General features: G+C 42.7%; 1 protein-coding gene across 2 annotated transcripts in view; it reads left to right on the top strand.

Moving 5' to 3' along the window:
* LOC113027743 (signal transducer and activator of transcription 5B-like) overlaps nucleotides 1-26,677 on the top strand; it is a 45,934-nt gene extending 19,257 nt beyond the window's left edge. For both annotated transcript variants that reach the window (XM_026177501.2, XM_080305717.1), the window contains 14 exons: nucleotides 2,351-2,481; nucleotides 3,557-3,708; nucleotides 5,966-6,121; nucleotides 7,171-7,350; nucleotides 7,444-7,531; nucleotides 9,306-9,428; nucleotides 9,546-9,638; nucleotides 10,132-10,338; nucleotides 18,133-18,227; nucleotides 18,425-18,567; nucleotides 18,841-18,996; nucleotides 19,089-19,140; nucleotides 20,283-20,390; nucleotides 21,496-26,677. In XM_026177501.2, the coding sequence (XP_026033286.1) occupies nucleotides 2,351-2,481; nucleotides 3,557-3,708; nucleotides 5,966-6,121; nucleotides 7,171-7,350; nucleotides 7,444-7,531; nucleotides 9,306-9,428; nucleotides 9,546-9,638; nucleotides 10,132-10,338; nucleotides 18,133-18,227; nucleotides 18,425-18,567; nucleotides 18,841-18,996; nucleotides 19,089-19,140; nucleotides 20,283-20,390; nucleotides 21,496-21,619 (1,808 nt within the window). In that variant the 3' untranslated portion in view covers nucleotides 21,620-26,677. The remainder of the gene's footprint in view (nucleotides 1-2,350; nucleotides 2,482-3,556; nucleotides 3,709-5,965; nucleotides 6,122-7,170; nucleotides 7,351-7,443; nucleotides 7,532-9,305; nucleotides 9,429-9,545; nucleotides 9,639-10,131; nucleotides 10,339-18,132; nucleotides 18,228-18,424; nucleotides 18,568-18,840; nucleotides 18,997-19,088; nucleotides 19,141-20,282; nucleotides 20,391-21,495) is intronic.
* Nucleotides 26,678-27,730: the final 1,053 nt, after the last annotated feature.

Below are 27,730 nucleotides of genomic sequence, written 5' to 3'. Positions count from 1 at the left end.
TCCATTTACATGCACGAATTGGAGTCTATTAGATAGATATGACACAAACCACTGCAGCGCAGTACCTGTAATACCTACAGCATGTTCTAATCGCTCTAATAGGATATTATGGTCGACAGTATCGAACGCTGCACTGAGGTCTAGCAGGACAAGCACAGAGATGAGTCCACTGTCAGAGGCCATAAGAAGATCATTTGTAACCTTCACTAAAGCTGTTTCTGTGCTGTGATGAGCTCTGAAACCTGACTGAAACTCTTCAAATAAACCTCTGCAGATGATCTGTTAGCTGTTTGACAACTACTCTTTCAAGGATGTTTGATATAAAGGAAGGTTGGAGATTGGCCTATAATTAGCTAAGACTGCTGGGTCTAGAGATGCTTTTTGAGTAAAGGTTTAACTACAGCCAGCTTGAAGGCCTGTGGTACATAGCCGATCATTAGAGATAGGTTGATCATATTTAAGATCAAAGCATTAATTAATGGCAGGACTTCTTTGAGCAGTTTTGTAGGAATGGGGTCTAAAAGACACGTTGAAGGTTTGGAGGAAGTAATTATTGAAGTTAACTCAGAAAGATCAATTAGAGAAAAAGAGTCTAACTTAACATCAATGGTACTAAGAGTAGCTGTAGATAATATTACATCTGTGGGATGATTACTGGTAATTTTTTCTCTAATGATAAAAATTTTATTTGTGAAGAAGTTCATGAAGTCATTACTAGTTGACGTTAAAGGGATTGTTGGCTCAAAAGAGCTCTGACTCTTTGTCAGCCTGGCTACAGAGCTGAAGAGAAACCTGGGGTTGTTCTTATTTTCTTCAATCAGTGATGAATAGTAAGATGTTCTGGCTTTGCGGAGGGCTTTCTTATAAAGCAGCAAACTATTTCTCCAGGCTAAATGATGATCCTCTAAATTTGTGACACGCCATTTCCTCTCCAGCTTACGAGTCATCTGCTTTAGGGTACGTGTTTGAGAATTATACCACAGAGTCAGGTACTTCTGATTAGAGACCTTAGTTTTCACAGGAGCTACAGTATCCAGAGTCGTACGTAGTGAGGAGGTGAAATTATCAGACTCTTGTTTTTTTTAAAAACGTGAGTATGAACTTATACAAAATGCAGCAATATATTTATAAAAAATAGTTTTATTGATCACAAAATATATCGGATTCATATCGGTATCGGCAGATATCCAAATTTATGATATCGGTATCGGACATTAAAAAGTGGTATCGTGCCATCTCTAGTAATAATATTGTCAAAAGACTCATGATTCGGCTCAGGTGCTAGAACAGGTTGTCTGCCAATCAGACGGGTGGTGGATCTTCAGACAGCACTGAATTAAAAACAGACATGATTCTGTCATAAAACTGTCATGAACTCAGGAACACTTGCAGAAGTTGTCTGTGTGTTGTTGTCTCTGACTCTATTGACTGTTTCTTATATAGCATGTTTATACCCCTTTAAACCCCAACCCATCGCCGGTGACAGGTTAGGGTTTAAAGCAGGAGTGAGCAACTCCAGGCCGCGAGGGCCAGTATCCTGTAGGTTTAGATCTCACCCTGGGTCAACACACCTGAATCAAATGATGAGTTCATTACCAGGCCTCTGGAGAACTGCAAGGCATCACACATTCATACATGTCCTTTTGTTCTATGCTGAAGTGCTAACATGTGCACACATTCAATGATGGGTACATTGAAGTATCTTGCCTAAGGATATTATAGGATATTAGATATACAGACTGAAGCAGCCTGGAGTTGAACCACCAAGCTTTGATTAGTAGATGAGCTGCTCTACCGAGGCCTTTGAAATAAAGGTGGGAGGGACAATACTGAACCACATACTGCAGCTGTTCCAGCAGCACAGCTTCATAGAAGAGTGCAGGTGTTGAACTGCCTGCAGTCCAGACCTTTGACTGACCCGAAACATCTGATACACCATGAAATGAAAAATATGGCAAAGCAGCGAAAAGCCTCTTCAGAGAAGAAAGGGACAACAGTCCTCTCTGAAGTCCAGCGTGGTTTTTGGTTTTTTCAAATTCAAAATGAGCTAATTTTTTCATAGATTTGCTCAGTTGAAACATTTGATTTATATTCTTTGTTCTATTTGTAATAAAATGTGGATTTAGATTTCCAAAACATTGCATTCTGTTTTTATTTAAATTTGATAAAGTGTCCTAACATTTGTTCTATGATCTGTGGCTATAAATTGACTTAAATCTTAATCAGCTCTCGGTGACTAAGTAGCAGCAGGTTTATGGAAACAGATGCTGCGTCACACACATTTGTACAAAGCTGCATGTGTTGATTAATTGTGATCGTGTTTAACATCTCCTACGTCTTGCTTTGTCAGCCCAGCTGAGCAGCTTGTCTTCACTGGCTCCAACTGAGCGCACCCAGCGGGAAACAACCCTGCAGAGCAAGCGAGCCACTGTGGAGGCCTGGCTCGCCAGAGAGGCCAGCACACTACAGAAATACAGGCTTGTATGGAGACACATCACACATACACTTCAGAATGGGTATCAGAAGATCTCCCTCCCCCTCCCTCCCTCCATTTCTTGTTGCTCTTGGTATCTAATTAGGCAATCATTTGGCAGCAGCTCAGTGCATTTAGTTGTGTAAGCTAGGGTCGTGCTGTGTCACATCCACGGTAATGCCAGTATGAAAATACCCCTGATATAAAATGTCATACCATGATATCGTTGATATATCTAGTGGTGCAAGGAGACGAGCTGGGGCGCGTCTGAAAGAGCTGCAGCAGCAGCTACATGGCAGCCTGCAGTGACTTTTACTACCTAAAACAGCTTCTGCTTCAGCAGCCTGTAGCAAAGCACAAGAAACACATGCAGATAAAATGCAGTTGAAACTTGACCAGATGCAACATTTTCTATACAGGTTGTGTAAGTGCTGTGATAATCTCTACAGTTAAAAAATAACAACAATGAAAAAATGCTGTCTCTGGTTTGAAGACGACTCCCACGGCCCATTCAGTGAACTGCTGTCAGATGTCTGCTTAGATCTGACCACGTGCGCTCAGCGCAATGATACTCCTCAATCATTGTGGGCTAGAAGGAAAACTCCAGTGTTCCTGAAAGGAACAATTATCTTTTAAACTTTAAGCCAAAATTACAAAATAACTCCATTAGGCCTGTGTGACTCTACATCAATAAATATCAGCCTAATACAATTGATAAGGCAAAACTGAGCTTACAGTTTTACGATGCTTGAGATTTGGTAGGACCACCTTTGGCTGCCAGTAGCAAAGCACCTAAAGAAAGAACTTAACACTGTTTGTCTGTTATATGTAGAGACAACACTCTCTCATGTTAGGAGTGAATGATCCAGATAAGTGAAAAAACAGTCTAAAGAACACATTTGAAAGGTCTTTAAACAATTCTTTCAAAGTCTGCTTCCTAATAAGCAAAACGGGGGAATAATGAAGGGTCAAGCTTTTAGCACACAACTATAAAAGACACACTGGCGCCATGTTAATCTGTAATTTACAGAGTTATATTTTTCATACGCACTTGTTTCTCAGTGTGTGGCTGTACTTTGGCAGGACCTGGCAGAACAGCACCAGAAGACCTTGGGCCTGCTGAGGAAACAGCAGACTGTGATCCTGGATGAGGAGCTCATTCAGTGGAAGAGGAGGCAACAGCTGGCTGGCAATGGGGGTCCTAATGAGGGGGGGCTGGATGTTCTGCAGTCCTGGTAATTGTTGTTTTACATTCACGCATTAAAATATAATTTTACCAACTCCAACAGCTGTTTTTGTAATAGTGTAAACATGTGGAGAGTTGTTGTTCAGTAATGACAGTGATTAGGACATAACACACGAGTTTAGGATTTTCCCCCTTTTTACTTTGTTTGTTTAGTTTTATGCATATTTGTCACATAAATGTTTCAGGTCATCAAACAAATGTAGATGTAAGACAAATATAATCAGATATATATCAGAAAATAAGTAAGTACAAAATAGAGATGATTCGATTTATCCAAACTGACCCTGTAGGAAAAGAGTAGCTGGCACTTTAAAGCTAATAACTGGTTGTCCAGCCTCTGCAGCAAGATCTGTGCTGACGGCCAATTAACCTTTCACATCTCTGTGGAGGAGTTTTGGAGTTATCTTAATACAGACACACTGGAGGGTTTCTTCAGCATGAATGGCTGAATGGTTCATGCTAAAGCATCTTGGTCGTATTTGAGACTGGATTTTATTTATTAGGCCACTCCAACTTGTGCGCAGTCTCTTATTGTTGAGCTCTAACCTTCACTGAGTCCCGCCGTTCTTTAGATGATGTTCTTCTGTAACCTCCTGGATAAGCCATTGGTGTGCTCTTTGGTTAGCCAACCATTCCTGGGAATGTTTACACCTGCTCCACGTTTTCTCCATGTGTGGATAATGGCTCTATCCATGGTTCAGTGAAGTACCAGAGCCTTAGAGACGGCTTTTTCACTCTTTCCAGACTCATAGATTGGCTCTCATCTGTTTCTTTGGATCGTGGTGTGACCTGTTTCATTCTGTCAGGCAGGTCTTTTAGGTCATCATGATATAAAAAAGACATTCTGTCCATATTAACCCCAAGTTGCTCTGTAGTGCATCTGTTGGAGTGTGACTGTGTGTGAATGAGCACTTAAACGTAGAAACAAGTGCTTGCATGGGTGAATGTTGTGCAAAGCTCTTTGAGGGCTCAGGTGGAGTAGAATATGTTTTATAAGATTCTGCATATTTACCATTTACAGTTACAAATAAATCTGTGAATCCACAAAAACGTGTGAATGAATACAGGACAGGCTCAGACTTCTGTCTTTTTACACATTTATCATGAAAGAAACTGAGACTTACTGTTGAAATTGATCTTATTTTTCTGATGTTACAAACATCTGTTAAATGTTATGATATTTAGTATTTAGTATTTATTTATTTATTGTCATTGTCAAGAACAATGAAATTGCGTTTGGGGCTTCCATACAACCCAAAAAAAAGAAGAAAATAATAAATACCCCTTAAAACCCAAGTGTACATATTTAACCCAGTGTGACTCCAATGCAATAAGACAATCCTTAGCAATAATGTTCGTAGAAATTCAGACAAAGACCTGAGAAACATGACAAAATACAACAATGCAACCCATTCAATATTATTGTACTGTGAGATATGATATCAGATATGATAGTTATCTATTTAAGAAAGAGGGGGGGGGGGGGGGCAGGAGGGGGAAGAGAATAAAGATATGATGCACCAATGCAGACCAGTTCATTGCTATTAAGAAGTTGGATATGGTTATTGTCCGTGAGAGGGGGGCAGAGAGTTCAGGAGCCTCACAGCCTGTGGATACAGGCTGTTGGCCAGTCTGGATGTTCTGGCCTGTATAGACCTGTACCTTCTCCCTGAGGGCAGCAGATGGAAAAGGTGGCGCGCAGGGTGATGTTGGTCCCGCAGGATACTGTGCACCCTCCTCAGACAGCGAGTGGGGAAGATATTACTGATCTCTGGCAGACTTGTTCCAATAATTCTGCCAGCTTCTTTCACCACCCGCTGGAGTGCTTGCTGATCGGCCTTGGTGCAGCTGGGGAACCACACTAGAAATCCATACGTCAGAACGCTGCTGATGGCACAGTTGTAGAAGTTCAACATCAGAGATCTGGGAATGTGTGCGCTCCGCAGTCTCCTCAGGTAGTAGAGGCGCTGTTGGGCCTTCCGTACAACTGAGGTGATATGGTTGCCCCAGGACAGGTCCTCGGTCACAGTTACCCCCAAGAATTTAAAACTGCTCACCCTCTCCACCGCCTCACTGCCAATGAAGAGAGGCAGATGGTTGTTATGGCCCCTCTTCCGGAAATCTACAATGATCTCCTTGGTCTTAAATGCCTTTACGCTGATGTAAAGGACAGTATCAGCGGTTCGCCCCGCTCGATGTATGTGGCCGGTGATCTCTGGTGATCCTTCTGCTTCCTTGTTGCTCAGGTGTGAGAAGCTGGCTGATCTGATCTGGCAGAACCGACAGCAGATCCGACGCTGTGAACATCTCACCCAGCAGCTTCCTCTGCCGGGGCCCATGGTAGAGCTGCTGAGCAAACTGAATGCTGACATCACTGACATCATCTCTGCCCTGGTTACCAGGTGAGGAAAATTCAAACCAGATTACAGAGGCTCCATCCTCTTCAGATGTGGTCAGGAGAAACTTAAGAGCTTGATATGGTGACAATTGTAAGAGGTGGAGACTTGGCGTTACAGACTCTTAACACCACTTTCAAACTAATTAAAATAAAAAATATGTCCAAGTATACTGTGTAAAGAATGTTTGCAGAGAGCTGTCCATGGAGAAAAAGGCTGGTAGGCAAGATGAAGCATTGGTAAATGGACCGTTTCTTCCGTAGTGGTGTTCTACTCTGAGCACTCTACACTGTTTCTCAGCGCTTCCTAGCTAACATTCATACGCCGATGTTTGCATCGGAGAGCAACATGGGCTTAGTATCTTGCCCAGAGATATTTGGCATGCAGACTGGAGTAGACTGGGATGGTATCACCAGCCTTCCAGTTAGTGGGTGACCTGGAAGAGTGTTGGTTGGCTCACAGGTGCAGAAAGGCAGTTTGACAGAGAGGTCCTGGATGGAAAAGATGTACAACAGGACGTCTGAAACTAATGATCTAGAAACTGAAAATGACAACAAAGAATCCTAACAGTGAAGGATCCACACAAACATCTGCTGACTACTGGAGAGTTATACGCGTCTCTCCACAACACGATGTGTCACATAGCGTAGGGTCCACCTGTGAAAGTGTTAGCTTCACACTGCCAGTCAACCAGACAAATTGATGGTTGACAAGACTCAGCGCTGTGACAGACATGCCAACGTCAGCTTCAGTAAGGAGCTGGGTAATCTGAGGCTGAAAGACCTGAAGCAGAGTATAGCCCAGAGCGGTCGTCATGTTCAGAGGAGCGTCACGAGCCTTAAGGCCCAAACAGGAAGAGAGGCTCAGCTTGACTCCAGGAGCAACACAGCACGTCTCAGGACAGAAGACTGACGTGTGTTTGGGACCTTCGTACTTCACCATCTGTCAGTGACTTTCTGAAACATAACCCACGTTTACATACCGAGTTTGTGTCACTTAATGCCTTTGCTTATCCTGCATGGTGTCTGTAATGTCATTATCGCTCTTCTTCACAGCACCTTCATCATCGAAAAGCAGCCGCCCCAAGTGTTAAAAACCCAGACCAAATTTGCAGCCACAGTTTGCCTCCTGGTGGGCGGGAAGCTCAACGTCCACATGAACCCACCTCAGGTCAAAGCTGTCATTGTTAGTGAGCAGCAGGCCAAGGCTTTGCTGAAGAATGAGAGTACGCACAGGTGAGGCTGTACAGGTGACATAAACATGTCGTTTTAACGTCATCATCATTGCTTTGAAGAACAGTCAGTGAGAATATGTTCAATCCTAAACAGTGAAAGCAGTGGAGAAATCCTCAATAACAACTGTGTGATGGAGTATCACCAGGCCACGGGCACCCTCAGTGCACACTTCAGAAACATGGTGAGTCTCTCTAAATAAAGCTGTTACACTTGTGCGTTTCTCGGGCATTTTTGTACGTTTTGGTTTTTTCTTTGTTTTGATTTGGGGATCATGATGGCTGTGTTCAAGCTTTTAACTTTGGTAAAAAAATAATGCAGTAGTTCAAATGTTTAATCTGGCACTTAAAGGGTTAAAGTCCTGAAAATACTTCAACGTTTGATCGTTTTGAAAAAGGCTCACGTTGGTTTAGTGATTTATGAAAAGAAGCAGACATGATTACGTAGTTCAACTAATATATATATACAGCAGGTAAAATAACGTTGAACACGTCAGCAGTTCTCTAAGTAAATATATTTCTAAAGGTGCTTTGATGTGAAATTATCACCAGATGTCGGTAACAACACTTCCAATCCAGACGTGCAAAGGAATCAAACCACAGATGAAGTTGTGTAATAATACAAAGTGACACAGGGACATTTATTTATTACTTTATACAAATGTTGGTGATGACAGTTCATGGCAGCTTCTGTATGGAGAAACCAGTCCCATCATTGCTCATGACTTTGACCCACTCACCACACAAACAGTCTCTAAATCCCGAATGCTCCGTGGATCCTTCCCACAGATTCGGCTCAGGTGATTGGCTGGGCCGTTCCAGCAGCTTTACTTGATTTCTCTGAAACCAACAGTTTCCATTGGCTGTGTTTGAGATCATGGTCTTGCTGAAACATCCATCCTTGTTTCATCTTCATCATCCTGGTAGATGGCAGCAGATTTTAATCAACAATGTCTCCATTCATCCTTCCTGGAGTTACGTATATTTAATGTCTCAGTGCTGTACGCTGAATAAACAGCCCCCCACCAGGATGCTCCCACCTCCAGACTTCAGTGTTGCTGTGGTGTTTTTGGGGTGAAGCCACCCAAACACGGTGTGTTTACAGCCTTCAAAGAGTCCAGTTTTGGTCTCATGTGACCAAACTATATTCTCCCAGCATTACACAGACTTGTCTAAATGTTGTTCAGCAAACTTTAAACACACTTCAACATGTTTGTCTTCAGCAGTGGAGTCTTGGTGGCTGAGTGCCTCACTGCGGCGGTCCCCAACCCCCGGGCCTCGGACCGGTACCGGGCCACGAGAGTTGAGGCTCAGGTGTGAAATGTCTGGTTTTCAGCGTTATTTTGTTATTGTTTTTTATCATTAACTCGGTTTTCCTGGGTCTTTTCACGTGTGTTATGAATAAATCTTCTTTTTTTCGGCACCGGTACTAGTTTTATTTTGTTGTATTTATCCGCGACACCTTAAAGGCCGGTCCGTGAAAATATTGTCGGGCATAAACCGGTCCGTGGCGCAAAAAAGGTTGGAGACCGCTGCCTTACTGCACTTTAAAACAATTGTAGCTGCTGATTCCCGGTGGTTTGTAGCTCTCCATCAGCGGCCCTTTGCAGTTTTTTCACCTGTCGGTCTGAAATCTTGTGGGGAGCAACCACAGCGACACAGCACAGATTAAAGATGGTACACGTCTCCTTTTCTTGACCAATGTCACTCTCAAACTAAACGGTTTCTATGGCACAGTGCAGTATGCATAAATGTTGATGACTGTTAGGACATAACAGAAGATGTAAATGTGATATATGCATGTTTTTATTTTTGTCTCTTCACTGTGACTGCATAGAGGAAATCCATCTGTAACAGATCCACTCTGACAAAATAAATGACAGACTGAATGTGATTATGAGTCACAACATTTACTGTAATCAGATAATCTGGTTAAATTTTCGTGTTTGTGTGTCACAGTCACTGAAGCGGATCAAACGCTCGGACCGTCGAGGTGCAGAGTCCGTGACAGAGGAGAAGTTTACCGTTCTGTTTGAGTCCCAGTTTAGCATTGGGGGCAACGAGCTGGTCTTCCACGTCAAAGTAAACCCCGTCTCCGTGTCTGATCTTATTTAAACATGAGTTAAACATGAGCAGCCACATTTACTAGAGTAGACTGGAGTTTATAATTGAATTGTGGTGTGTTTCTGTAACCTGCAGACTCTGTCCCTGCCTGTGGTCGTCATTGTGCACGGCAGCCAGGACAACAACGCAACAGCTACGGTCCTGTGGGACAACGCCTTTGCTGAGCCGGTAGGTTGGCCGCCCCTCGTTGGCTGGTGACCTCAGTGCCTTCTTTAATGTTTGAGCACGATTTATGTTGTTTTTCCTCTGCAGGCCACGACAGCAGACTTGTGATTGAAGAGCAGGCTTTGAGCTGTTCAAATGAATTTTACAAAAAATTCACTTGAACAGCTTAAGAATTACAGCCTGTATATTAAATAAGATGTAGCTGAAATGCCAACAAACTGGGGGTTCTGCTGAAGGGAAGGCCTCACGCCTACAGAACTATGTTCTGTACAGACTAATGATGCTGTGGAACCTGTGCCAGGCTGACTAACCCATCTCGTCCTGTTTCTTTCTGCCATAGAGCTCCACTGCTGTCCAAATACTCGGACGTGTCCTCACGCAGCCTCAGTGTTATTCTGTGACCTGGAATAAATCCACATATTTTGAAATAAACAGTGAATATGTGGAGACAAATAAAATGCAGTTGGAAGCTGAACTTTTTTCCTCCTCTCATCAGGGCAGAGTGCCGTTCATTGTGCCAGAGAAGGTGCTGTGGCCCCAGCTGTGCGAGGCCCTCGATATGAAATACAAGGCAGAGATGCACAGTGGGCGTGGCCTGTCAGACGACAACCTGGTCTTTCTTGCACAGAAGGCTTTTTCAAGCAGCAGCAACAACTCTGACGACTACCGCAGCATGACCATATCCTGGGCCCAGTTCAACAGGGTGAGTCCCTCCTGGAAAAACAAACAAAAACAAACAAACAGAAAGCTCACAACTATGGGACAGAGCAAATATCAACAAATAACCACAACATGGCAGGTCATTGTGACCACAGAAGCACTCCCAGGTGCACTCAGGGCCTTTCAAGGATAACCTCAGACATCCGAAAACCAAACACAGAAAATACAATAATAATAATAATAATAATAATAACAATAATAACAATAACATAACAACATTGATAATTACAGAAAGAATTTTAAAAACAAAGAACTCAAAAAAAAGTGAGCAAAACAGAAAACCCATCATGTGAACCCCCCCCACCATCCCCCCACCCCTTTACCCCTGTATGGCTCTCAACCTCATCACATTCATGTATCCAGACAGCCCATATTTACACCTATCTATAGAAACTCTCATGCACAGGAATCAACACCCCCACGATAAAACTGCAGCATTCAGGAAACCGAGTCAGGAGGGCCCAACCGGGGCTCAGCTCAAGGCAGACCCAGGGGGATTTGCGTCACCTCCATGATCTGTTAGGTCCAGAGACGGTCGTACTGCCAGGAAGGGGCCCCAGATTTTTCCAAAGGTTCCATATTTCCCTTTTACACTGTGCGATATCTTCTCAGGTGTGCAGTAGCTCATTAATCCCGTGTCTCAGTGTTGGGGAATTTTCAGCTTCCCAATGTAGCCGAATACATTTTTTCACTGCACTACTCACAAGTAAAATAAAATATTTCTTATGATAATTCACGTTGATAGAACCTGTGTCACCTATAATCCATAGTTTTGGGTCCAGTCCGATTTGGGTCCCCATTACCCTTGAGATTGTTTCAATGGCCCGTCTCCAGGACTCTTCTATCACTGGGCAGCATGTGCAGGAGATCACCATCTGTCACCTTACATCTCAGACATTTGGGGGAATAATTATTATCAATTTTATGTAACCTACAGTGGGGCAAAAAAGTATTTAGTCAGCCACCGATTGTGCAAGTTCCCCCACTTAAAATGATGACAGAGGTCAGTAATTTGCACCAGAGGTACACTTCAACTGTGAGAGACAGAATGTGAAAAAAAAATCCATGAATCCACATGGTAGGATTTGTAAAGAATTTATTGGTAAATCAGGGTGGAAAATAAGTAACCCTAACCCTAACCCTTGAGAAATGAACATTCAATGCACGGGCGACAGATCTGGTTGACATTCCTGCTGTCAGCATGCCAATTGCACGCTCCCTCATTGCTTGTGGCATCTGTGGCATTTTGCTGTGAGACAAAACTGCACATTCCAGGGTGGCCTTTTGTTGTGGGCAGTCTGAGGTACACCTGTGCACTACTCATGATGTCAGATCAGCATCCTGATGTGGCACACCTGTGAGGTGGGATGGATTATCTCAATATGGCAGATGTGCCCACTACCACACATTTGGACTGATTTGTGACCACTGTTTGGGAGGGATGGTTATATTGTGTATCTGGAATGAATTTTAGGTCTCTACGTCCATCCCATGGGGAATGAGAGCAGTAACAAAGGTGTTGCGTTTATATTTTTGTTCGGTGTATATAGCGCTTTACTAGTCCCTAAGGACCCCAAAGCACTTTACATATCCAGTCATCCACTCATTCACACACAGGTGATGGCAGCTACATTGTAGCCACAGCCACCCTGGGGCGCACTGACTGTCGACCCCTCGCTCAGATTTATACAAATCTTCATAGAACCGTTTAAACTCGGCCTTTATGGGCGCTGATTCATCAAGAAGTTTATCATCTTCTGTTGATATTGTCCGTATAAATTTATCAGATGTTTCTTTCTTAATTTGCCAGGCCAGTAGTTACTTGTTTTGTTTCCATATTCGTAGTAGTGATGTTTAGTTCCTGCCATGGCTGCTTCCGCTCTGCTGGTGCATAAATTATCATATTGCATCCTTGTTTTTGTTAATGTATTGAGGTATTCTTCCTTTTTTGTAGCAATATATTCCTGCTCCAAGTTTTTAATGTCAATCTCCAATTTAGTTATCTTCTCTCTAACTTTTTTAACCTTATTGGCACCGTATGACATAACCAAACCTCTCATATAGACGTTGAGAGCTTCCCAGATATTGGCATGTGAAGAGGAATTTGAATTGGCATCTAGGAATATTTCAATATTAGTGTTCATATATGAAATAGTCTCGTAGCATGTAACTTTTAAACCTCCACCTGTGGGTTACAGGTTGTGACATGTTGGTAGCCCAGGAGAGTTTGATGGGATTATGGTCTGAAAAAGTAGCTGCTAAGTAGGAGCAATCTATCACTGTTGCCGTCATATGTTGTGGTACAAGAAACATCAATTCTAGAGCGTGTATTATGTACTGGTGAAAAAAGGAAGTCCCTCTGGCCTGGATGAAGGTTTCGCCACACATCAGTTATGCCTATATTAGAGCTGGGCGATATGAGATTTTTTCATATCACGATATGTTTTTTTCATTTCAGGCGATAACGATATCTATCACGATATCAGCCAAATAACTATATTTGTAAGATTTAAATGTGCCGTTGCTCACAAGTAAAATGTGAAATAATCAGCAGCTTGTTTTTATTTAAATATTTATTTCCCATAATAAGTTCAACAGGGTAGATGTACTTAAGGAACACGAGACTTTTTCAGCTAAATAAAGGCAAATATTGCAAACTACACAAAAGGCAGCCGCTAAAGCGTTTAAGTTTCAAAATAGAACAAACGAAACAGACTAAATTGTCAATTCCACTTAGAAACAAAATATTAATTCTAAAAATAAATCTTAGTTTGTTTTACAGAAGAACAGACAAAACTGACTAACTTTTGTCAATATCAAATAAACTGAGAACTAAAAGGAAATTCTCAATCTCTCCTTGTTGTATAGCTGAGCTTTTCAAACAGTTGTAACAGTTACTTTAGTCTGACAAAAGCCGAATGACGAATCAGCGCTTCCAGTCAGAGACTGAGGCTACGTCCACACGTACACGGGTATTTTTGAAAACGGAGATTTTCCGTTTCCGTTTTAAAAATAATCCCGTCCACACATAAAGGCAGAAATGAAGGAAAACGCTGCTATGAACATGCCAAAGCAGCAGGTGGCGCTAGATTCCTAACCGTGCAGAAATGTTGGCCAATCAGAAGTCTAGAAGCCTCGGTGGGAAAAAGTAAACAAAGCTGGGGCATAGAAGCAGAACCGAGTCGTATGTGTGGAGGGACAGTAACTGTGTGTATATGTAAGCATTTAAACACTGCAGAGAGTAGAATTAACAGTATTGTAGAAATTCATTTCACTGAAACAATAACGTGGCGCACAGTGTGCATGCACCAGTTTATTGTATTTCCAGACTTGCTTTCGGCACAATTTACAGTGCACGCTACTCTGTTTTTCGTCAGACTTGAAATAGCTGAAATACCTTCACACTACGGAACTTCTCCGTTCGACAATCTCTCCGGCATTGGAACCATCATCTGTTTTCTCTTCGGTCACGCTCGGTTGATTTTTCTAGTCGGCACACTCATTTCCTCCATTACGCGCTGGCTGCTTCCCAAACAAACACACGTGCGGCTTGGCACTTGTGCTGTACGTAACAAGTCACGCGACGTGACGCTGCGGCTGTGATTGGTTCGGCTCTGCGCTACTTAATTTGGACTGGCTGACCTTTTTTTTTTTTTTTTTTTTTTTTTGAGGACAAGAGCAGCGAGGTCTATCGCGATAGCTTAATTTCTCTATCAAGTAAAAGTTATATCGCGATACATATCGTTATCGTTCTATCGCCCAGCTCTAGCCTATATCCTTCATAGCTTGGTTCAGTGCTGTTGCTGCCTTGGATAATAAAGATGTTTTGGGTGAGGACCGATCCAGAGAAGGATTTAGGACCAAATTAAAGTCTCCACCCACAATATACTGGCCCTCAATTGTAGCCAGTTTCATAATTAAGTTGTTAAAGAATAAAGGGTCGTCGTAGTTGGGCCCATATATATTTACCAAAGTTATCTTATTTCTGTTTATTTCACAATCTACAAGTAAGAATCTGCCATTTTTGTCCTTTTCAACTGAGTTTAGTTGAAAGTTCAGGTGTTTATTAATAAGCAGGGAGACGCCTCTTGCTTTGGAAGTATATGACGAGTAAAAAACATTGCCCACCCAGGTCTACGTAATTTTAAATGTTCAGCGTCTGTGAGGTGACTCTCCTGGATAAAAGCGACATCTACACTCTGCCTCTTTAAGGATGTCAGCATTTTCTTCCTCTTGATGGGTGAATTGATCCTCTAATATTCCAAGATATACAAGTTAGATGAACTGTAATTTAAGTTTTTTATATGAATATCCTGGACGGGTAAGTGTCATGGTATTCAACTCTGGGGATTTCTGAACACATTCCTGCTTTCCTGAGTTTCAATGTGGTGAAGCTCTGCACATGGGTATAATAGTAAGATACGGCCTAGACCAGGGAGCTGTGTGAACAGTTGTGTGAGTAAAATGTTTGGTAAGAGACCAAACATAACCCCAAAACGTTAAAATAAAACCCCTGTAACAAAACCACATTAGGTAGGTGACAGTAGTGGAGGCCCAGGCAGCTGCTAAGGTTCAAACTTCCCATATGGAAAAGAAATAGTAAAAACTTAGGTGATTACTCATGAAAGTGGCCACTTTCTCATTACTTTCATATATTGTTTTAGTAAGTATCCAAAACATACAAGTTTCATTATATAATTTTTCAAGGGATCTTATATCTGTTTTCACTCTTATATGCTTTTCATACAAGTTTCACACAAGACAGATACAAACGTTATAAGATTTATATATATCGTTTCCATATGGGTTTAGCCACTCTCAGTGAAATATTTACAGCTAAGCACTGAATTTTACAGTCAGATATAGAACATAACTGTATAAGAGACAAATAAACTGGTTGATCAAGATGTGATCACACTCATCTAGTAGGGGGTTGATATCATGATCATAAATGCTCACAAAATCTGTACTTTTATGAATTCGTACACATTATTTTAACTGACTAACGAGCAATTATTTCTATTAGTTATCTAATACCGGATAAGTTGTATCTCCAATTCGTCTGAAAAATAGAGGATGGAGAGTTTCTATGTCAATGATTGATGTAGTCTTTTCTTCCTTCATGTCGCCCCCACCCCCAAAGTTAACAGTGGAGGGCTTCTCATCTGAGAGTACCTATAAGAGCGAATTGCTTTGTTGAAATCACATTAGATCACTTTAGTCTACTGACTCGGAAGATCTTTTAGAGAGCGTTGTGCTTCGGCAGGAGTGGGGAAAACTTTGATAGATCCCTGGTGCCTGATGCGAAGCTGAGCTGGGTACATCAGCGCATATTCGATCTCCTTCTCTCGCAGCCATTTTATCGACACGGTTATGTGCGTCTCTAATGTCGTCTTTGTTTGCGCTCCGTCTCCTCAACCTGCTCAGAAAGCGCATTGAGACAGGATTCAGTTTTCGTCAGGGTTGTTTGTATGTCGGCCGTTTTTTGTTTTTTTGTTTTTGTTTTTTTTGTCAGCGTGGTTCGTGAGGTCCTCTTTAGTTTCCTTGATAGCATTGAGGTCATTCTGTGTGCACGGCGTAATCCCAGCATTACTGTGAGGCTCTGAACACTCACAATGAGTTGCAGCACAGAGCCAGAATCCTGGCACCGTGCTCACAGCACAGAGCCACCTGTGCTAATTACTTAACATCTCCCATGTGCACAAAGTAAGAAATGTTTTTACGTAGAATTTAGTGCAGTTTGTAGTAACTTCCCAGCCACAGACCTTAGTAAGGCGTATTTGTTTGAGACACTGAGGACATGGGTTGCAGGCATCGGCGCACTCTGACGTGTCTGATGTGTCGATATGTATAAAATAGCAGTTAAATGCAGGTGTTCCCCACTCTGTCCAAGGGCATAAATTAACGTCATTATAAATGTAATCTGTAGTTTCATGTTGCAACACACGTGTCATGGCATGCATGGGTCTGCAGACAACCCTCGTTTGTGCACAGACTTCAGCATGCTTTAAAGCAGACCTTCCCAAAGTGTGGGGCCCGCCCCCTGGGGGGGGGGGGTGCGCAAAGCCATGGCAGGGGGGGCGCGGAATGAAAAGGGGGGGGGGGGGGACAAAACGCTTGGACACTGCTAGCACGGGCGCCTACAGAAACGCAAAGCAGGAGATGAAGCATCGCTGAATATGTTTCCAAACCAACTTCATTCTAAGCCAAAGACTAGAAGATATGGTGAAGCAAATCTGCCCTTTGATTTCACCTGCACAGGTGCCGAGGTAGGTCTCCCTGCAGGGTTGGTTTCCCTGCGTCGGGAGCAGCGCTGGGCTGTTTAAATCACGGACAAACAGGATCCCACATTCTTGATTTAGTTCACAAACACTTCTTGTAATGACTAACTACTCCTGACATTTTGGAGATATACATACTATACTATACTTTATACAGTAAAGTTACAGCGGGATACAAATAACATCAGGCTGATCCTGCCACGATTGTTCAAATCACAGACAAACAGGATCCCACAGCTGTTTATGTTTTTAAACCCATTTTGCACAGAGAGGCATTTTTTGAAAAATGTATTGATGCAATGTTGAACATTATTACTCAGGAAAAAAACTACAGGTAAAATAATCACACTGCCTTTGTAAATGGAAGTAACTGCTTGTAAAACCTGCAGACAGTCAGATTAACAGTATTTGGTCTCTATCTGCCATTCTGCAGTTCATCTCCTGTAAACAATAACGTGGCCACAGCGTGATGTGAATAAAGGCGCATACCTTTGACGTTGCGTGATGAACTCTGTATTCCTCGTCCACACGGAAACGCAAAAAAGGATTTTTTTTAAAAAAACCTCCATTTTCGGTGATTCAAAACATCGTTTACGTGGACGAAACAGCTGCGTGTTCAAAAATACCCGTGTAGGTGCGGACGCAGCGTAAAAGAGTTGGTAGTTTATTTTATTACTACCTGTCATTTATTGCAGTTTACTTTTATTTGCTTAATTGTTTACTACATGTTTGAGGTGTGAAATAAACCGCAATGGAGCAAAATATGGGCGCGTGTGGTTGGAGGATGTGTGCGTGCGCACGTGCAGGCGGGGGGCGCGAACATTTTTCTTGAAAAGAAAGGGGGGCGCAGCAAAAAAGGTTTGGGAACCACTGCTTTAAAGTGTGCGTGCGTGCGCTTTTGTGAAAAGCTGCCTCAATCCATCATCATGATTCAAGGATACGAGGATTTTTATTATAATTTCAGCACACGTGCTCACACAAGGTGAAACACTCTCTGTTTAGAAGCCAAAACGAATGAGAACACAACCGAGCGAAATCAAAGAATAAAAGTATATTTACAGTGTAAACTACGTGTAAATAAAAGAGTTGGAGCAACAAGCTGACGGACACGTAGCTCTGGGTTTGTTTTGTTTTTGTGATTCTTGCGTGGTCTGGGCCTGGTGTGAATTTGATTGGACATCCGCTCCTGGGAAGATTGTGTTTGTATTAGCACACACCCTGATGCTCTAGACCAGCATACGTCCAAATCTTCTGCTTTTGTCGAGGTGCTCACACTTTCTGGTCATCACTTAATCACGCACATTTGATTAGCAGCACCTGGTTGCTACTTGTTCTCTTACTTCCTAAGTAAAAGTGGACTTTTCCATAGTTTTAGACTGGAGAGGTTTCCTTTTTAAGGCTGCAGAGACAATCAGGAAGCAGCATCATATCATTGGAAACATAAAGGTCATAAGCAGTGTGCATATGAACCCACTGAAGAAATGTGTTTTACACAGGAAAGCTTACCTGGACGCAACTTCACCTTCTGGCAGTGGTTTGATGGAGTAGTAGAGCTTATGAAGAAACACCTGAAGCCTCACTGGAATGATGGGTAATCACTTTTATTTATGTTCCTTCTGCGAGAATCTGGAATGAAGATTTGTCTTGTATGATAGATTGAAAAATGATCTCGACTGTCAGCTTTAAACGAGCTTTGTGCTGTAGCAGAGCTGGTGGGGTGAGAGCAGCACAGTGCACTTGTGACAGTGCACCGGTGGTGTTTTAGTGTGTAACTGTGTGTGTCCGCAGGGCCATTCTGGGCTTTGTAAACAAGCAGCAGGCACAGGACATGCTGATGTCCAAACCCAACGGCACTTTCCTGCTGCGGTTCAGCGACTCTGAGATTGGAGGCATCACCATCGCCTGGGTGGCAGAAAACCCCAACAAATCAGGTACGCAGTGGCTCTGCTTTCTGGCTCTGTTACATATACAATGCACTGCTGCCACACAAAACACACTTTCAAAAAGTCCACATGAAGCTTTTGCTCTGCTGGAGACACAGGTTGATCTTCTTCTGTCAGTCACAGCCTGTGAACTTGTCCTTGAGTGACATGTCCACACAGAAACACTCAGCGTGGCACAAAGCCTACTGATGATTATGAGACGCTGTCTCTGCGTCCGTCCTTTTGCATGCGATCACTGCAATCCTCGGTTCTTTTGTGTAGGTGAGAGACTGGTCTGGAATCTGCTGCCTTACACAACCAAGGACTTCTCTATTCGCTCGCTGGCTGACCGCATCAGTGACCTGAACCATCTCCTGTATCTGTATCCTGACCGGCCCAAAGACGAAGTCTTCGCCAAGTACTACACCCCCCCACTTTGTATGTGTCAGCTCATTTTTAACATCGACACTTCACTGTTACCATAACACATATCTACTGTTTTATTTTATCTTTTGTTTTGTTCTTACCAGCAAAAGCAGTTGATGGATATGTGAAACCACAGATCAAACAAGTCGTGCCAGAGTAAGTGTCTCTGTGTCAAACTGCCACAGGAAATCTGCTACCTTTGTGTCAGTTTGTCACTCCCACATGTGAAGCTTTGTATCTGCACCTTTTGTTTTCCTTATTTTTGTTGAGCAGGATTAAAATTTCAAGCAGAAAACGCTACGACCCAGCAGAGTATTTCTGTGTTAGTCATAACTTTACTAGCAGCTATAAAGATCGCTAACACTATAATTTAATGTAAAACTAATCTTCTTAAACGTTCCTTTAATGCATTACGTTACTTAACTAGGTTTAAATATAAGTTATAGTTCTGCACAGTGATAGTTATGACATCATGTCTCCGTTTTCCTCACCTGCCTCCTCGCTCACTGACACCTCCGTGTTATTCCTGCCTACCTGAGGCTCTAACACATGAAACCGTGCAGAAACATCTTCATACCGTTACCGTTACTTGTTGTTAATTACCTCCAGTTTAGACATGTGTCCCTGCTGTTGCTGGGCAGCTGGCAACGAGACACTGATTACATTCACCTCGTATGAGAGTTTGTTGTTTAAGTGTCCAAGCCAAACAATGTTAGATCAAAAAAAGTTGCATTAACGGCAAAATGTGACCTTAGAGCACGGTTGTCATGTTCAACAGAAGCAAGAACAGCAACACCTGAAGTTCAGGATTTCCTCAGCAGCTCACCTCAGTATCAAACTTCTTACATTAACAGCGTCCACCACAGTAAATAGGATATATGCTGACAGCTGACTGACAGCCTGCACTCACTACAGGTGAACAGCAGCTACAGTAGCTGGATTGTAGTCTGCTGACATCTAGTGGTGAAAATGTACACTGCACCAGTAACATCACTGGTTTTCTAGCTTGGCGTTAGCTTGCTGGCTGGGAAGATGGTGGAAGAGAGTTGATGTGCAGCAGCTGTTTCTTAACCATGTTGTTCTCTCTCCGTTCTCCACTCGCTCTTTTTTTGCAGTCAAAATAAGAATAATGTTGATATCTGCACTCAAAACTTATAAACACTCAACTCAATATTATCTGAATATTAACCTGAATATAAATATATTAGTAATATAAATAAAAACGAATATCATTGTAAAATGTGCTCTTTTAGTAATGCTGCAGTAGGCTAAAGTGAAGTGTGGCATGTCTCTGATAGATTCACCACCCCGAACCCTGAACCCAGTGCAGGAGCTACTGCATTCATGGACCAGACTGCTTCTCCCTCTGTGACCCACCCCAACAACTTCAACGTCTACCCTCCCATGTAAGCAGCTTTCTTTTTGCACGTGTGCATATGTTTAATAAAACTCTTATAAACATGTGAAAACACAAAATTAGTCAGAATGCCTTTGACATTTGTGCTGTGCAGTAGTACTTCATAACCTTCATAAATCCAGGAAACGTTTTGTTCTTAAGTCAGATTCACCAAGAACACTGAGGTTTGGCAGCACAGCATGTACACATGATCATTGCTTCATGCAACAAAATTCTGTGGTAAAAATCATCATGCTGATATTTAAAACAATAATATTTATAATAGATATGTAATGGATATATTATACATGATCAATATTGGCATTCAGTAAATGCATCAGGGGAAAGCTGGTGCTCAGTATCATGTCCAAAGATATTGCAACATGCAGACTGGAGCAGCCTGGGATTGAACCAACAACCTGTGTGGCAGAACCAGGCTCTGGGAGGAGCGCCATCTACAGGAAGACGGGAGAAAGACACGCTGTGGAAAAGAGCCAGTGATTAATAATGGTGTTGATTAAACGCAGAGTGGCATGTAACCACGTAGTGAGTGAAAAAGGTGACTGAAGAAGAAACAGCCTACGCATAATGCAGCATAACTCAGGCAGGAGTGGAAACTGGAAGCTGGTTCCACAGAAGAGGGGCCTGAAAACTGAAGGCTCTGCCTCCCATTCTACTTTTAAATACTCTAGGAACAACAAGTAGGCCTGCAGAGCGAGAGCGGAGCGCTCTAATAGGGTGATATGGTACTACAAGGTCATTAAGATAAGATGGGGCCTGATTATTTAAGACCTTGTATGTGAGGAGCAGGATTTTGAATTCTGGATTTAACAGGAAGCTAAAACAGGAGAAATCTGCTCTCTCTTTCTAGTCCCTGTCAGGACTCTTGCTGCAGCATTTTGGATCAGCTGAAGGCTTTTCAGGGAGTTTTTAGGACTTCCTGATAATAATGAATTACAGGCTGCAGCCTAGTCCAGACAGTTTGTAAACAATGCAAACTATCAATACTGGTTTTGGGTGTCTTTGTTGTCACTGCTTCATTCAGGAATGTAAACCATCCATGATGATGCTATAACATTGTTTTCCATTGACCATCTTCGCTGCTGTCCTGTCAGGGCTGACGGCATGTTGGATCCCGATGGGGACTTTGATCTCGAGGACACCATGGATGTGGCTCGTCATGTGGAGGAGCTGCTCCGCAGGCCTATGGCCAACCAGTGGAACAGCCAGCAGTCCTAAACCAGACACCCGCACCTGCGGCACACCCCGAGGTCATCTCCATCTGGAAACACTCACGCCTGCAAAACCACCTGGAGTGCAACCAGTCCAGGTGGTCGGGCAGATCTGCGTCACATTTTGTTATTCAGGTTTCTCTTTAGCTGTGTCCAAAATGAGAATACACCTGGTGTCGAATCCTTGTCTACTCGCCCAAGACTTTTTAAAGAAGTAAAGTCAATGTTACTGCCATTCAACAAGCTTTAGATCCTCTCCTGCTTCCTGTAGTTTCTCACTGCTGCTGTCTGGAGGCAGTTTGCTTCAGTTGGATTTTTATTAAAGACTGAGACGGGTCGTTCTCAGCAGAAGCTTTGCCTTTGTATGCGCACGCTGAGCATCAGGAGACGTGCACGACACAGATAACACACAGCTTAAGTCCCTTTCAGACACGCACTCACTTTTCTGTTGCATTGTGATGTTAAGGGCCGGCTCATTTACAGTAACGTCTGAATCCACACGGGCACAGCTGGAGGAATGACTCTGTGTCCTGGACCTGTTTGTTGTTGCTCGCCTGTTTCTATTTTACAGTATGATTAGACTGATGCATTTCCCAATCAGGAAGCCTGAAGCTGTCTCACACACTGATCTCACTGTGGAGAAGTTCAGCTACACCTCACTGCGTGTCTGAAAGGGCCTTAATATCACTGTGAGGAGCTCTCTCTCCCAGTACACAGGCAGTACTGGTTACTGTGACGCATAGTTAACAAATGTATTCTTTTCTGTATTACAGAGATGATTTTCTTTATTATTGTCAAGAAAAATGAGAAGATTTCCAATCAAGACTTAAAGAAAGACGATGTAACTTATTCCAAATCTTGAGTAATAGCTTAAAGTAGAAAGGGACAGCCAGAAGGAAACAAACTTGTCTCCTAGTAAGGTACCTATTTATAATTAGCTCCTGAGCTTAGCTGTGGCCTAAGCTTGAGGACAGGTTTACCCTCCTAGGACCTGCCGTCCACATATGTGGACATCACATTTTGGGTTATCTAGACCAAAATATTGAACTGTGCTGTACAGGAGCCTGATATCTACTCACGAGGACATTATACTGCTACTAATCTATCAACATTTTAAACGAATATCCTCATATGTGGCTCTCATGTTTCTTAAAAACAAAAATAAGGTAAAAAAAAAAAAGAAATCTGGTAATTCTTTGGGGCCCGATCAATGTAAAAACAATGTGACCAAATATCAAAGAGAAATTAAAAATGCTGCTGTGGAAGAGTTCGGGTCTCACGAGGCTAAAGCTCCCTGTTGGCTCAGTGTGAGCCAGCGTCTGTGGGCCGCAGCTGTTTCAGTGTTTGGTTGAACCTGCAACAGCTGCTGTTTCTGTAACATGCTACACACCTGAGAGCAGCTGCAGACTGAACGTTAGTAAAGTGACCCTGTAGTGTGGGGTAGTTGTGGGGCTTGCTGGCACCGACTCTAAATTGTGAATGTCGATTGGTTTGTTGCATCTCTTCCCTCAGAGGTTACTTGGTCTTCCTCGAAGTCCTGACAATAAACTGTAAGAGGCGTGTTTAAAACATTTCTACCAATTCATCTGTTTCTCTGTGACGACGTTGAACCGAGCTGCCTTACAGCACAGCGCACTTAGGTGCTATCACTATAACTGCTCACTGCTTTGAATTTTGTTGTTTGTCTTCTCTCAGATGGAGTTTTATATTATAGCAATGAGATGAACACAGACAGATTTTATTTTTTATGATATTTTGTTGTTGTTTTAAATGTACAGAGTGGCCTGAGACCCCTGAGAACTTTAATGCCATTTGAATAAGAAACAGTTTGTTTACCCAAAGCTCTTCAACAGTGCAAATTTATTTGTGGTAATTTCCACTTTCATTCATATTTAAAGGGTGATAACAATTACTTTCCAAAACATCTTGTTAGCATCTCCACACCTCCAGGCTGGTGGATTTAATGACAGGACACTAGTCCAGCCTGCAGGCAGGGTTCATGTTTGGGATGCAGGTTCGGGCCATCAAGCTTTAAAGCAGCCACATGTGTTTCACAAAGTGAGCGAATAGCAGCGAGTCTTTCATGTGGACTGTATGTGTCTCTGTTTCACTTTGTGCCTCCTCATCTGCTCAGCTTGACTTTCATCAAAAGTACACCTGGCATGTATGTTAAACGATCGTGGGCGATCGTGGCTCAAGAGTTGGGCGTTCGCCTTGTAATCGGAAGGTTGCCGGTTTGAGCCCCGGCTCCGACAGTCTCGGTCGTTGTGTCCTTGGACAATACAGCCGTTGTCTGCTGGTGGTGGTCAGAGGGCCCGGTGGCGCCAGTGTCCGGCAGCCTCGCCTCTGTCAGTGCCCCAGGGTGGCTGTGGCTACAATGTAGCTGCCATCACCAGTGTGTGAATGTGTGTGTGAATGGGTGGATGACTGGATGTGTAAAGCGCTTTGGGGTCCTTAGGACCAAGTAAAGCGCTATACAAATACAGACCATTTACCATTTTTAAACCATCAGCAAGCAAAATGTGCTCTGTCCCGTCCATGGAAACGTCTCCCTGAGTGAACTTCATCACAGACGCTCCTGCTGCACGCAAACACAGCTTCTCCACACTCTGCATTCATCAATTATAAATCAGAGAAAACAGTTGTCCATATTTCAGAGATCTGATGGCCACTGTACTGTCACACAGAGGATACCGCGGTGAGTGACACAAACAACATGTTGGCTGTATGAGCTGGAGTCTCCAGCCCAACACCTTTTTCAAACTGGAGGTCTGATCACACTCAAGTCTAACCAGTGCCTTTGTCTAATTATAAACCAAGTTGTGCCATTTAGCATGGGTTTGAATAGCACTCTGGCTGTAAGATACATGTAGGCAGTCACACAGCATGTTTTCTTAAAGCTGATAAAGTTCTCACAGTGTGTGAACTGGGACTGATATCTGGAGGTGTGCACGGATCTGTTCATTGTAACAAACTCGTAGCCTTAGAGCACGTTGGCATGTTTAACTAATGACATCTGACGTTTAATCAGTGACACACATGTTAATGTGTGCTAAACGCAGCTTTCTGTGTGGAGGCCTTGAAGCCGCGTCCGAAAAAACAGCGATTCAAACTCTTTCCATGGTGGAGACGTTCTGTGTTTCTGTGGACGAAGAAAACGGACGTTTTTGTGCCGTGTCAAAGGTGTTGGTCGGCTTCTGATTGGACAGCATTTCTATGAGGGCTATTTCAGCAACTGGTACTCAGGCCTGCTCTTTACATATCTGATGTTTTCACGTGAATAGTGTTTTCAGTCCCCGTTTAAACGGTACCCATGTAGAGAGTGAAGCCACCGTAGTGATTGTTACGACCACGGCTCGTAATCACAACCATCGCAGCCGTCCTGTTAGACGACTCGTAGATTTGGGAACATTCACCGAGGACCTGAAAGCAAAGAAGGGACAAAACTTACTCTTACCTCAGTGTGTGTGTGTGTGTGTGTGTGTGTGTGTGTGTGTGTGAGATGTACTGTTTCATTATAAATTTGTGACAATGAGAAGGATGGATGGTGAAATTCTCCGACCTCTTCATACTGTTAAACTTTTCTTAGGCATATAATTTTAAATATTATCTGATGTGATGTGCGTCTCTGTACAATGATCTAAAAAGCCATAAGTAAGCTTGCACACTCATCTGAAAAGGGCTGATAGTTCTCTAATGCTTACCCACCATCACCTCGTCTAGCTGATTATTTGTAAATCGCTCCGTTTCTCACGCTGACCGATTCTTCATGTTTGTTTGTCACAGTAACTGGAGTGTTAGTGACGTGTTAGTGACGTGTTAGTGGCGTGGCGCTCACTGTCATTTCTCTAGCTCACTGCATCTAGAATGAGAACCCAAGAAATGTTATCCCAGTAAATATCGGACCTGTGCAGCACCCATGTGCATGCGTGCACAGTTAGTTAATCGCTGCCTTTATCGTATGATGTTTGTATAGGCTACAAGCACGCAGTCAAATGTTAGACGGACAAGCAGACGAGTCCTCAGTGTATCCACGTGTCCATCAGCCGCTGTACACGTCGCAGGAAGAAGTAAACTCCCCGTGGCGCTGGCGGGTAATCGGCAGCTGTTCCAACGTTTCGAGACTGCTCTCTGGCATGTCGTCCTTCAGTTATTATTGAATGCTCTAAAGTGTAAAAAGGTGAGTAACCCAGATGATACCGAATGCATACATGTTCCCCTGCGAGGGAAGAACGTGCAGAATGTTGTCGAGCGTAGGTGTGCGCTCCATCTTCACGCCATGTCTCCTCCACTCCCAAGTGTTTCTTCTTTCAGACCTTGTCACAGTTTATTCTCACTTCTTCCCAGGTTTCAGTCCAAACTTTAAAGAGATAAACTTTAGAGGTTTTAGAGCAGGAGAGCTTTGTGAATGCGGGCCCAGGTAGATGATGAACTGCCCGGATTGTTACTAAGCAGTTTTAACCGTGTGCGTAGTTTCTGTTCAGATGTTGTAGCTCTCGTATGTTGCCTTTCTCTTTCAAGCTTCAAGAACAAATTGGGTGTTTGTGGGTGTTTAAAATGTGTGGAGAGCATTCAGGCCGTCACAGGTCGCTCTTCTTGACTCGTTTGCTTTGGGTCACTGTTTCGTTGCAGCCTCTCTTCAGTTTGGACCACTGTTGCTTTATTGAAACGTCCGACTCCAGGTAGCTTTTGGGAAGTCTTCATTTTCTTTATGGGGCAACAGTGTGAGGTACGACTCGGTATGTTCAACTCGCACTGAGTCGTACCTTAGTTTGTGTTAGATTGTTATATAATTCTGCAGAAATACCGGCCACACCGAGCTGTTCTTGAAACAGTTTGAACCTCAGCCGAGTCCACGTTAGTTGGATCAGTCACGTGAGTCAGTGTGGTTGAGCCTGATCACTGATGCAACAGTCTCTCCAACATCCTGAATCAGTGTATCTGTCTGTGTGTTTGCTGGCTTCTGTTAGCTCTGTGCTCTGTCTGTTTTACTGAATTTGTCCTACAGTTTACTGGAACTTTGATGTTGGGATTGGAAATATGACAATAAACTTTTTTTAATGAATCTTTCCGTCGTGTTTTTCTGTTCTTGTCCTGGCACACATCAGAGATGTTTGTGTGCAGGTTTGATGAAATGATTTGGCCTCTTACGAGTGTTTTTTGACCAAAATGTTTGTTGGGGAAATAAAGTGTTTGTGGCTTCTTGTTTGATTCTGTTGTGGAAAAAAATGGCAGAAACATGAGCGCAGTCACTACGAGATGGGTCACAGTCAAAAGATGAGGGCGTGGAGTAGATCTGACTGTATTTATTTGTTTTAACCAATGGCAGCAGCAAAGACATTACCATTAGATGTGTTCAAGCTTCACAGAGATCTGAAGTTCACAGAGGAGAAAGTCGCCGTGCTTTAAAACCAACACAGCCGATTTCAATGGCTCAATGACGTCCTCAACATGTCTCATGTTTCTAGAGATAACGAACTAATCACGGGATTTTTACATGCGTTTATTATGTAGACCCTTTTCAAATTTATATTCAGTACTTTGTAGTATTGGATCATGATTATTGATAAATCAATGATTTGATTTTGATTGATTTGATTTGATTTGATTGATTAGCATTCAAATATCTCAGTGAAGACAGAACAAAGATCTGCCACAAAGCAAGAAAGCACGAGACAAGGCTAATCAAAAGGTACTGGCTGAAGCATTTGCTTATTACACCAACCCTTTAACAAAAGATCTTTTTGCATGCAGCTCCTGTACACAGGGCTCGAAGCAAAGAATAAAACAAAGCAAAAACCAACCAAACAAACAAGAAAAAAAACTTTCCACCTTAGAGAAGTAACTACATCAAAGCAAAAGAATCAAGAGGGTTTTTTTGTTTTGTTTTTTTGGTCTTTTCATTCTTGATTTATATATTTTTCTAATACTATATTTTTACATTTTTAAAATACTTCATTTTCCTTGTTTAAAAATATGTTTAAAAATAGAACTACACCTTTTTAAATCACTGTCATAACTATTCCACAGGTTAACTCCTCTAAACACATCTCTGCTTTATATTTGTCCTCATCTTGTTTTTCTTAAAGAAATCTGTTCCCCTTAAGTCATATTGACT

Source organism: Astatotilapia calliptera, chromosome 8 (genome assembly GCF_964374335.1).
Source record: "Astatotilapia calliptera chromosome 8, fAstCal68.1, whole genome shotgun sequence".
In the NCBI taxonomy this organism is placed as follows: Eukaryota; Metazoa; Chordata; class Actinopteri; order Cichliformes; family Cichlidae; genus Astatotilapia; species Astatotilapia calliptera.
Note: the sequence above shows the minus strand (reverse complement) of the source record. Positions and strands in the feature narration are given on the sequence as shown.